Source organism: Citrus clementina, unplaced genomic scaffold (genome assembly GCF_000493195.1).
Source record: "Citrus clementina cultivar Clemenules unplaced genomic scaffold, Citrus_clementina_v1.0 scaffold_6, whole genome shotgun sequence".
In the NCBI taxonomy this organism is placed as follows: domain Eukaryota; kingdom Viridiplantae; phylum Streptophyta; class Magnoliopsida; order Sapindales; family Rutaceae; genus Citrus; species Citrus x clementina.
The window spans coordinates 12,897,282-12,909,498 of NW_006262139.1; the positions used below are offsets into that span (position 1 = coordinate 12,897,282).

Consider the following 12,217-nt stretch of genomic DNA (forward strand, 5'->3'; position numbering starts at 1 on the left):
AAAATTATTTGATAGAGATATTATTAATTAATTAATTAATTAATAGAAAGATGGGTCATAAATTTGATTCTATGGACTTATGATGTGATTTTCTCCTTTTTTTTTGGTTGGTGGGGTCCAAATTCCCACGTGGGAGAAGGTTTACGATTGGTGGAGAGGAGATTAGAGGAGATTCTATAAGCAGCCTCTTGTTTGTCGCCTACGTGGACACTTTCGTCAAACTCCCACGTGACACGTGGGGTCCGATGGAATTCCTCGGTAACGCTCTCAAGAGCACGGTGCTCCTTGCTCTCTCCACACTCCTGTGCAGCTCTACGTGGGCCCGCTGTAAAATTATAAACGGCCCGTGAAACTGCCGTACTGTGCTCGGCTTCCCCGTTGCGTCCTTCCGTTAACCTCCTCTTTTGACCAATCAAATTTTTAACGGCGAAAAAGGACAAATGCAACCATTATTCTATGTGTTGATTTTGACTCGATTATTTTTAAATTATCTCCCTTATTTTTTAAAATTTTAAGCTATCTCTATTTTTATTCTAAAAGATAAGAAAAAGTGAGGGTTAATTAATAAAAAAAAATTTAATAAAATGAGAATAAGTTGAAACTTTCAAAAGTATGAAAGATTATTTATAAGATAATCAATTTACCAATAATAATCTAAAATTAATTCTTATCTACTAAATGAGAACGTAAATAGTACTAAATTTTAGAAATACTAATAGTAATTTTTTATTATTATTACAACTTACTATAAGTGATGCGAAATTCAACCAAGCACATGATTACGATTGATGTTTTAAGAGATGTCTCCAAAATAAAGAATGCTCACAGTATATTTAATGAATATAGATTCTCAAGTGATAAATATCAATAGAATAAACATTATTTTCGAGTTATTATCTAATCTAACATGATAAATAATTTTTCCATTCAAAAAATAAAAATTAAAGTGATGTAACATTCATTACTCGAGTAGTAAATTTTTACAACTATCAAAACTATCTCATTTCAATTATGGTTAAAAAGAATCAAACAATAATATTACTTGGAAAATCTATGCTACATTGGTTATAAACACGTCCATCGCTTATTAATGCGACATCAATTAATTTGATCACTATGGTTGACGTTGAATGATATTAACATAACGTTACATATTATAAGCATGACAATAAAATTATTATCTCCCATGTGTAAAATATTTAAAAATGGAATCATCAAAAGAAAAAGGGCATTAACAAGATTAAAGTTAACGTATGAGTTTGTGGACATCAACGCGTAGAATTTTGCTATCATTGTATTTAGCATGTTGTTTCCTTCACGTTTATATAATACGGTTAGGGGTGGGCAAAATCGGGTTCGGGTCAACCCGATCGGGTTTCAGGTTGTTCGGGTTAGACAAGGAACAATTCGAACATAACCTGAGTTCGGGTCAATTTGGGTTAGTTCGGGTCAATTCAGGTCAATTCGGGTCAGTTCGGGTCAATTCGGGTCAATTCGGGTAGGTTGAAATCGGGTCAGTTCGGGTCAATTCGGGTCAGTTCGGGTCGGTTGAAATCAGGTCAATTCGGGTCAGTACGTTTTTTTTTTTTTTTAAGAACCCGATCGGGTATTCGGATCGGGTCGGGTTTGACCCGAACCGATCACAACCCGATCGGGTTTGTAAATTTCAAACCGATCGGGTTTCGATCCCGACCCGATCCGACCCGAACCCGAAATTTATCGGGTCGGGTCGGGTCGGGTAAAATGCCCACCCCTAAATACGGTACATGAGTTTTAATTTCATGAAATGTCGGTTTGTACTTGGATATTGATATTTCGTAGGGAAAGTGGGTCATGGGATTTCTAGGTTGCATATATCAAATTCCACCCATCTGTATCTCTTTGCCCTGTCGGACATAGGCGGTGCCATGTTAGGACTAGGAGGGGCTAAAGTCCCCTCTAACTTTTCAAATTTTACAAATTTTATTTAATATTTGTCTCATTTTATCATAAAAGTTCTTGTTAAAATTTAAAAATAATCAAAATATTAAGTATTTATCTTTAACTTCCAACCCACAAAGAAATTGTTATTTTGAGATTCGTTGCATCCTAACTCTTCTCACACACAAAAAAAAAAGAAATTATTTTATTTATTGAGTTTATCAAAATGATTTTTCTTCAATGAATCTTATGACACTTCAAATTCAAGTTGATGTTTCCATTACATAGGTGGGTTCTAATAACAAATTTTCAAAATTGAAAGAGATTGATAGGCTAATAAGAAAAATAATTGATACTAAAAAGGATAAATTGTATTCATTAATTTATTTATTGATAATATTAACATTGATTTTACTAATTGTCATGACTACAGTAATAAAAAGCATTTTCAAATATGAATTTTGTGAAAAATCGCCTGTGAAATCAGATTAGAGATTAATAATTGAGTAATATTATTATTGCACATGTAGAAAAAGATTTATTTTGTATTGTTGATTATACGTTTATTCTTTAACGTTTTTAACATATGAAAATACGTTGAGATCAATTATAATGTATTGAATATATTAATGAATTTTTATTTTTGGTACTTGTTACTTGTTGGCCTTTTTTAAATTACATTATTATTTAAACTTATCCCCTGCTAAGTTAAATTTCTGGCACCGCTGAAACCCTAGTGAGTGATACCGGTAAACATCAATTTAAATAGTTGTATAATGTTAAATTCAAATTTTATTAACGTGCAAACGTCTATACCAAATGGAAAATAAATATAAATTCTGCAGAAATGAGATTGCAATGGACAACACAAATCTTTTAATTTCGATACCTTCGGAGAATTTTTTTTAATATATTAAGATTGTATTTTATTTATTTATTTATTTATTAATTAATAACATCTACATCTTATTAAAATGAGAACATCCGTAGTAGAGGCTAAATGATTATTTTGTTTATTTATTTATCAGCAATCAAGACTCAGTGTTACTATAAACGTGACACATGACACCTTCACGTGAAAGCATGGCCCTCGATTCTTTTCTAGGCAATTGTACAGCATGGAACAATTTTGCAGTTTTGGTTGCTTTGTCATTTGTAGATGAGTTAGGTACGGCGGTGGAAATGCCTTGCTCAGTGCTCAAGGCTTCACTCCTTTGCTACATATAAATTGAAAGAACCTTTTTTTAAGTAGTCTGTTTTTATTCGATTCATGGTAACACCAGTGGCCGGACCACATTGCCATTTTCTTCAATCCTTTCTCATTGTAGCAAGTGTGTGGATTCCAATTGTAGCTTGAGCTGGATGATTCACTAATCAATGCATATTTATTGATAAGATGCAATAATGCTGCCGACTTGCCGAAAAAGTCTTAGGCAGTGTCGACATGATCATACTACATACTATATCATATGTACAACATACATTAATGATAATTTCTCTCATCTAGCTATCAATTTTTTATTTTGTTTGTGTCACAGTGGTGTGATATTTTTAACTCACAAAACGTTTCAGTTTCTTAATCAAATTTTAGGCGATATGATGAACTTAATCATAACACAAATAAAATAAAAAAAACTTTATTGAATGTATAATTTTTCGATACTCAATTTTCCTTCTTTATATTTTTAGAAATATTAGGTTTATATATACCTTAATTTTTTGTTTGGACATGTCTATGATATAGTGATTATTAGGTAAAATGCTCGTTCTTTAATGAAAACTATAAATTCTCAATTACAATATTTTTCAAATTATAATCTCAACTTATAGTACTTGATATATCATAAAATTGAAAGTTAGGAAAAGAAAAAGTAATAGTATAACTAAAAATATTTTTTTATAAACAATACCGTCAATACGTAACGACGTTTACTGACGGCGTTTACTGACAACGTCTAGACCGTAATCATTCTCCACGTCTTCTCCACTTTAGACAGTCGAAGGTGGCTAACGAGCTACATCAAGTGCTATGGTCAATGATGGTTGCTGATGACAATTATAATCCTCTTTTTTTTTCACATTGCTTTTAAAGTAAAATTTTTTAAAAAAACTGACTAGTCAAAAAGAAAATATGCTATGTACAGCCTTTTTATTTCCTTCCTAGAGAAATAGGAAGTACCCTGTTGAAAATCTAGCAACACTTCCTACAATTTGTCATGAGTACCCTGAAAAAATTAAAACATGTTCTTGACAGATGGTGTGGATTAACAAGTACAGATGCGGGGGGCTGGCTGGGGAAAAAAGGAAGTTGGAAACGGAAAGCGCTTCTGGAATCAGCATGAAGCTGCTAGTGATTATCCTCAATAGAGCTTATGGGTGAAATAATAGCATTCCCCACAAACTTTCAAAGCGATTAAAAAATATTTAATCGCCAAAAGCATCCGATGCATTATCACATTGTCGACTTTAGTCACCAGCCTGCAACTTAAAATATTGTTTTAGGTGCACCATTATTCCTCATATAATATTTGTTGGTGAAATTACAGCTAGACTTGATAATGACATGGCTCACTGTTACTGTTGGTTCACATTTACATTACTATTGAAGAGTACTCACCTCACCTCACCTCACCTCAAGAGTCAAGACTGTTGTTAATATGCAAATATGAAACAGAAATGGTTTTGGTTTTTTAATTAATCAAAATTGGCTTTTGCATAATGACTCACCAATGCCATATAAACACCTTTTTTGCCAAAAATACTCGCTTACTCGCTTATCAATTATCACCTTTGCTTGAGTGGTGGCCACTTGTTTTGGTTCAAGTCTCCCCAGTTGCAACGAGCAAGGTAGGTCTGGACAAATCCCCAAGCAATCGAGTCAGCTCGCTCTAATTAAAAGTGAAAATGAAAACAAAAGTCTGCTTAGGAATGAAATCAAAGAGAATAATTCCCAAATTGATATGATCTCCACAATTCCGATTGCAATTACTATTATTATTTTGTAAATTAATCGTTGTTAATGATTCTGATTCCAAATTCCAATTTTTCAATCAGGAAGTAAACACACCACAAAGATACGGCAATGGAGAAAACGATACTACAATAATTTTGGAAATGGATCACATTACAATCCATTTTCTCTCTTAACGAATATCACAAAGCCAACTGAAACTCTTTGGGGGATACACTTCAATTACCATTATAGTGCCGAAAGAAACGAAACAAGACAGGTGGGTGCAGAAACATAAATTTTACTATACAAACAGCAATGTATAAAAAAGAGACAATAGAATATCATTCACCACGTGCATGGCTGTGTATTATTTCTTTTCTAAAATTGAACAAGCTCGTCAATAGCAAAGACGAGGCTTTGCAATTACAAGGGAAAGCCACACCTTCTCACATCTCTCGTGAAGAAAGGATGTCTTAGGGCTTCCCTGGCTTTGAGCCGCTCTGCTGGATCATATCGGAGGAGCCCCTGAAGGAGATCAATCAAATCACCGGCAGAGTGATCTACATGCTGCATTATCAGGTTCTGCAACGAGAGTGCAGAAAGTCAAAAAAATGATTCAAAGGGAGGCGGGGGAAAAGGACTAACTCTTTGATTCCTCATGGAAAAGAGTATCATTTTTAAGAAAAAATTCGATCAAGTGGGGACTGAGATTATAGAAGGGTTACAGTGAACAGAAATAAGCAATAGCTTGGTGAAATTGCAAAGGAGTCCTTAAAAAAAAATTATATGGAGAGAACAAAAATTAAAATCAGCATTAGCACAAAATTGAGCACAATAAGCAATGGGTGATAGCATAGAATTTACATAAGCAATTAGGAGATGCAGAGTACAAATAAATTACCGGGAGACGGAGAAGTTTCCAAACTGCCCTCATGCTATCTCTCGAAGTTGCACCATCAGGCCAATCCAGTCGTGCACCTCTCCTAAAATATTTCTCAGCACGGCGGCTGCAAAAAGATCATGCACAAGCTAAGAACTTTGTCCACCTGAAAATAATGGAAGAATTTAACATGCAGAAAAAGCAAAGTAATAGTCCTTACTCAGCTCTTATCACCATATGGTGGGGGAGAGGCCCTAAAACCCTCTCCATCATGGCAAGATGCTCTAAATTCTCGTGCGTTTGAAAAAGAGCCTCGCCCTATCCACAAATATATTAAAAAAGAAGAAAAGGAAAATACAAATCAAAACTCATAGGCGTGTGTGAAAGCATTCATTCCACCATTAATACGCATTTGGGCAAACATATAGGCAGATCCATGAAATAGTAGCAGATCTGGTAACCAAACTGTTAAACCATCAAATGAGTACAAGATAAGTGAAAGTAAACTTAACATGGGACAAACAGTACACTAACACAAACATATTAGCAAATATATTAAAAAAGAAGAAAAGGAAAATACAAATCAAAACTCATAGGCATGTGTGAAAGCATTCATTCCACCATCAATACGCATTTGGGCAAACATATAGGCAGATCCATGAAATAGTAGCAGATCTGGTAACCAAACTGTTAAACCATCAAATGAGTACCAGATAAGTGACAGTAAAATTAACATGGGACAAACAGTACACTAACACAAACACCATTAGATATGATGTGTGAACAATTATTAAACTTACCAAATTAATAAGAATACTAATAAATGCTTCAAGCAAAAGGTGTTAGGTAACAGTTACTTACGGAGCAAAGTTCTATAAGAATGCAACCCACACTCCACAAATCACAAGGATAATTCCATCCAAGGCCTGCAGAAAATGCCTCAAATGTCATAAAAAGAAATGTGTAGAAAAATGACAACAATATAATCACAGACATAATTATTACCTAAAATAACCTCTGGTGCACGATAATGTCGTGTTGATACAACATAGCTGTGATCCTGATGTTCAAATGTTGTGCTTCCAAAATCAATTAGCTTAATTGCACTTGACTTGGGAAGATTCTTGAAATAGGAACCATCCTTTGACGATCGTGATAGAAACTAAATCACAGTCAAAATAAAATTAACAAGTCATGATAGAGAGGTGAAGTTTCATTGATATTAGATTCAAAATCTTGAATTCAATCATGCTTGGATAAAATCCAAAATATGAATGGTGACCCATCCTTGCTTAGGTTCCTTATAATTAACATAACATCCAGTATGCTGTCACTCTGCAAGCATAGCAAGATCTCAATACATATCTACATACCTGTATGACAGTATGAGGCTGTGTTTGTGTGTGTGTTGATGAATACACAATTTGATTTATTGAACTAAATTTAATTGAAAACAGCCCCAATGCATTTGAAATTTGATCAATTTATACAGATATATACACGTGAAGCCATTGATAAAAATGTCTGAAAACTGAAAGCATGCCTTGGGGAAGGTACCTTATAGTCAGGGACTTTAACATACTCAGCGGAAACAAGAAGAATATTTTCTGGCTTCAAGTCAGTGTGTATAAGACGTAATTCATGCATAACTGCAAACATACAGAAAGGAAAGAGTTAAGATGATGCAGAACAAATTAATCCTTATTAATCAACAGCTCACACTAGGCCAAACAAAAACTGCCATAGGATTCAAATAACTTGATTCCAAATACACTATTGATGCCCAAATCAGAATTTAATAGGGTTCAATCATCAACTAAACAAGATATTAGATGAAAATGGTGCAAGAATTGTCCACACACATGCTACAGACTCCAATAGTTGTCTGCCAAGCTCCCGAACAAGATCAATGGGAAATGAACGATAGCTGTTTTTGCGGAGAAAATCGTATAAGCTTGGTCCAAGCTTCTCAAATACCTGTTGAAACCATTTACATCCATCCGCAAGTTTCTTAACTCACAGAATATTTAGGCATGAAGGAATATTCATTGCCCCTTCAAATTTATCAAATCATAAACACGAATAAATACTTACAATACAAATATGATTACGATAGTCAAACCAATTCCGTATTTGCACACAACTGCAAAACCAAAATCACTTCAAACTTCTGAAAATAAATAAGGAAGAGAAGTTGAGATTAACTTTCTTACCGGGGGCCACCAATGTCATGCCTGGCAAGCCTCTGTAGAACATCAATTTCGATCATGGCTGCTTCACGATACTTGTTTATAGAGCGAACAATTTTGATTGCCACAAGTTCCTTCTTCTCATTGTCAAAACATTCCACGACTTGCCCAAATGTCCCTGAGAATGCATCAGAAAAAGGGATTTCAATAACAGATGCTACCAAAAATTTTTAAAACATAAAAAATCCAGGATGCATAATTACCGACACCAAAGACACCATGCAACAATATAATCAGATGGAAAGACTGTAAAGCCGAGAAATATAGAACTCTTACCCAAAAAGAAAATTCCAATTCGAAGAAAACAAGAATATGAAAGATGCATATAGAAGGAAAAGTAAATGATTAAAAAAAAAAAAAAGGAAAACTGAAATCAAAAGGTAAATACTAACCTTCACCCATTTTGCTGAGAATCCTGTCTGAAAGAATGAGGCAAAAAAGGGTATCAGTGAACAGAATATGATTACACCCCATAGTCCAAACAGAAAAATAGACAAACCCAAGGATGAATAAAGCACAATGAACAGACAAAAACTTCTACATTACCAAGAACAGACACTCATAAATCCAACCACACTGCAATATATTCTAATTCTGTTTTACAAATTACAAACACACACACAGACACACGATATCTTCTAGTTCTACACTTTCTTCCTGTTAAAAGCTTGAAGCGAATGGGATATACTTACAGCGAGGAGTTAAATTTTCTCCGATGGCAAAAACATAATGTCCGTCTTTATCATCAGGTCTCCAAGGAGGTGATCCAGTGCGAGGAATCGCACCATAAAACATGGATGAACAGGCATAATTGGGCATTCCTCCATTCCCAAACTCCTGAACACAATACAGAGCCGGAAGAACCTGCACCAAATAAAAATTGAAAAACAAAATTAAAAAGACTCTTATAAATATGCTAATTAGCAAAATCAGTCAACTGATAAATTCTCAAAACTGTATAATCCAATTCAAAGATTTGTCGATAAAACATATAAACTGCTTACATTTGAATTAAATTTAATTAATTCAGCTACAGATACAATGGGATACAAAATTGAAGCAATTACAAGAAACTACTAATATTATTTTTTTAAAAAAAATAAAACAAATAAAAGGGGTGTGCAAAGCTTGCTTGTACCTTGGGAGGAGGAAGAGGAGGCGGCACGTCCCACGTTAAACGGGGTCGTTTTCTGGGACGCTTGTCCATGTTTTTATGCGGAAATTCTATAATTCTCTGCGTTTCCATTTCTTTTATTGTTTAAATTTTCAATTCAAAAAATCTAGCAGAGCCATGGATTAAGCTCAATTTGAATCATAATGCTTTAAAAAAAATTGAGAGCAAAAAATTAAGGAAATTTTGAAGAAATGATTTTCAGTGTTGGAAACCCTAACTGGGGATTGATCTTCGAATTGGATGGAGGACAGAGGAAGATCTGGGGAGCTAAACCTGAGGCGGAATCTAACCATGATCTGAGGTTGAGTTACTCGAGATGACGGTTAGTTCCTTACTATGGTTAGCATGTGGGTCCCCGCTTGTTGATTAGTTTCGGGATCAGTGATGCATTTTTTTGTGACGCGTGGTTAACTCTGGACCCCACCTGAAGGCCCACGAATATTTCATTACTGTCCGTTGGGAAAAAAATTATTTATATCTTAATTTCGTAATGTTAATTTTTAAAAATTATTTGTTAAATTTAAAAAGGAGTACCTATTAATTACCAACTTACCAAAATAGAATTATTAATTACCAAAATCATTCTATAATAAAATTATTAAGAAAAATCTGAATGATTTCTAATTATAAATATTTGTAGAGTTCTAATTATAATATATTTGATGTAGAAAGTTAATTTAGGTTATTTTAAGTAATTTAATATTCTAGAATATTTATTGTTTTAGGATTTTTTATTTTAATTTGAGTCAATTATGGTATGTATTTTAATCTTTTATTTTCATTTTAATTATGATTTATTTTCTCATTTTAGGTTAACTTATAGAAGTGTATTTTAACTTTGTCATTGTTTTGAAAAGTTCAGATTCAATTATTCAATAAAACTCCCCTTTTATAATTTCCTCTGAGATTATCTATCAAAATCTTTTTTGTAGAGTCATTTGGATTAGAGCGTCATCTAATCTTGTTTTATGCGTTATTAAAAATCTCATTGAGTCGTCCTAGTTAGAACGATATCTAATCATGCTTCAATTAGAGCGTAAGCTAATCGTGTTGGCTTGGTCCAATACTAGAACGATATCTAGTGTTTTTTATCCAATCAATCCCGCAGCCACCACACAAAACACCCACCCGCGCGTCATCCACACACACGCCACCATCGATTCCGTTGCTCCACCGTCGACCACCACCGCCAAAAGCATCCCCACCCTCTACCGACGAAAGCCCTACCGCCCTTTGCCTCTAAACGTCGGCTATAAACCGCCACAAACAACCATCAACCGCCGCCAATTTAATTCAATTTTTTGGTTTATCTGAGATTATTTGAGCCAAACCGCCACCACCATCACACTCACCGACCTCAAATTTTCCAGAACCAATTTCCAACCACCGTCACAGGAAACATAAATTTTTGCTTAATTACAGTTTCACCCGATAATTTTATTTAATTTTTAATTTAGCCCCTAACTCTTTTAAAAACCACCTTCTCTTACCATCTTCACTCTGAAAAATGATCATACCAAACCTGAGAGTTGAGCCTTAATTACAGTTTGCCATTTTGTGGAAACTTAAATGGCAAATTACCATTATTGTCCTCCTATTTATCATGTGCCGTTATTATTTGCTTACACTTGTCCGGACAAATTTCTTGATTGGTTAGACAAGGTTGAGCATTGGTTTCTATTTTGGTGAACTCCCAAAGAAAAACAAGTATCATTTGCTGCTAGTAGATTAAGCATAAGTGCTTCATAATGGTAGGATGAGTTGCAAATTTCTCGAATTGAGCAAGGCAAATGCAAAGTTTGATCACGGAATCGTATAAAGCGTATTTTGCGATCCGAGTTTGTCCCTCTTTATTATTGTTTGGTACAGCAAGATACAAGATCCATTTCTTCTTATGCTTATGAACGACTTTATGGATGTGATTATTATTATGAGCCTGAAGATAATACAGTTACAAGATTTATTAAAGGGCTTAATTTGCATATTCAAGAAAGAATGCCTACATACACTATCTACAATTTACAACACGCAATTCATTTAGCCAAGAAAATCAAATCGCAAATTGAGTCACAACAACAAAAAAACTTTGATGATGCGATTAAGAAACTTGATGAAGTCCAGAATTTAATCAAGGAATGGCGTGTTTCTATGAAAGTTATAAGAGATGTACCAAAGAGTTCTCCTTTCATTGAGGAAGAAGATTCACGTGAGATACCACAGGAAAAGGTACAATTTATTATTGATTTGAAGTTTCAATCAGAAAATTTGTGCGAGAATGTGCATGATGTTTCCTTGGAGGACAAGAGCAAGAATTTGCATGATGTTTCCTTGGAGGACAAGACAAGTGTTGAAGATGATGAATTTTTTAATCTCTCTGGGATTTTTGACGAAGTAGAACAACCTACCCTTGATTTCTACATAACCCTAATAGTACGATCGAGGATGTGCAGAAAAATCAAGTTGAAAAAGTTGAAATGATTGCAATAGTTCTACCTATTCACATTGAAGACAAGAAGATTGTGCTTGAAGAAGATTTGATTGAAAATGTGAAATTTATTGGAGAGCGCATTGAGCGAGAATTGGGAAAGGGCAAGAGTTATTTGATCGTTGTTCATTCTTGGAAGTTGCCATCAGCTCAAAGAATGTACAAGTGAAGGAAGTTGATGAAGTTTGGATACTTCAAAGTTTCGAGGAAGATTGATGAGTAAGGCTACAAGTTTGAATTACAAGATTATTTGCACCTACACTATAAGTTTCATCCTACATACTGTATTTAAACTCGAGGATGAGTTTCTTTTAAGAGGGGGAGAATGATGTAGGAAGTTAATTTAAGTTATTTTAGGTAATTTAGGATTCTAGAATATTTATTGTTTTAGGATTTTCTATTTTAGTTTGAGTCAATTATAGTATGTATTTTAGTCTTTTATTTTCATTATAATTGTGATTTAGTTTCTCATTTTAAGTTAACTTAGGAAAGTGGGTTTCCTCTATTATAAATAGAGAGGCATTGTCACTGTTTTGAAAAGTTCAGATTCAATTAT

At 34.0% G+C, this 12,217-nt stretch overlaps 1 protein-coding gene across 3 annotated transcripts; it reads right to left on the reverse strand.

Moving 5' to 3' along the window:
• Positions 1-4,419: 4,419 nt before the first annotated feature.
• LOC18038602 (serine/threonine-protein kinase AFC1) lies at positions 4,420-9,442 on the reverse strand. Of its 3 annotated transcripts, none has more exons than XM_024182010.1 (13): positions 9,141-9,442; positions 8,695-8,866; positions 8,395-8,421; positions 7,967-8,120; positions 7,848-7,896; positions 7,616-7,730; positions 7,311-7,402; positions 6,759-6,915; positions 6,615-6,679; positions 5,974-6,071; positions 5,775-5,880; positions 5,316-5,455; positions 4,420-4,773 (listed from the first exon to the last, which is right to left on the reverse strand). In XM_024182010.1, exons 1-13 carry the CDS (start codon positions 9,246-9,248, stop codon positions 4,740-4,742), a joined length of 1,317 nt encoding a protein of 438 aa, XP_024037778.1. In that variant the 5' UTR covers positions 9,249-9,442; the 3' UTR covers positions 4,420-4,739. The 3 variants fall into 3 exon arrangements, with proteins under 3 accessions (XP_024037778.1, XP_024037779.1, XP_006429005.1); XM_024182011.1 differs by having other exon boundaries at positions 4,726-4,808; XM_006428942.2 differs by lacking the exon at positions 4,420-4,773 and having other exon boundaries at positions 5,156-5,455; positions 9,141-9,441.
• Positions 9,443-12,217: the final 2,775 nt, after the last annotated feature.

Bases quoted from the DNA above. Each gene is read 5' to 3' on its own strand.
- LOC18038602 (XM_024182010.1), bottom strand. From the start codon at position 9,248: ATGGAAACGCAGAGAATTATAGAATTTCCGCATAAAAACATGGACAAG. The intron at 8,867-9,140 runs GTACAAGCAAGC...TATTTGGTGCAG, and splicing joins CTCCTCTTCCTCCTCCCAAG to GTTCTTCCGGCTCTGTATTG. The intron at 7,731-7,847 runs GTAAGTATTTAT...TGGTTTCAACAG, and splicing joins ATCGTAATCATATTTGTATT to GTATTTGAGAAGCTTGGACC.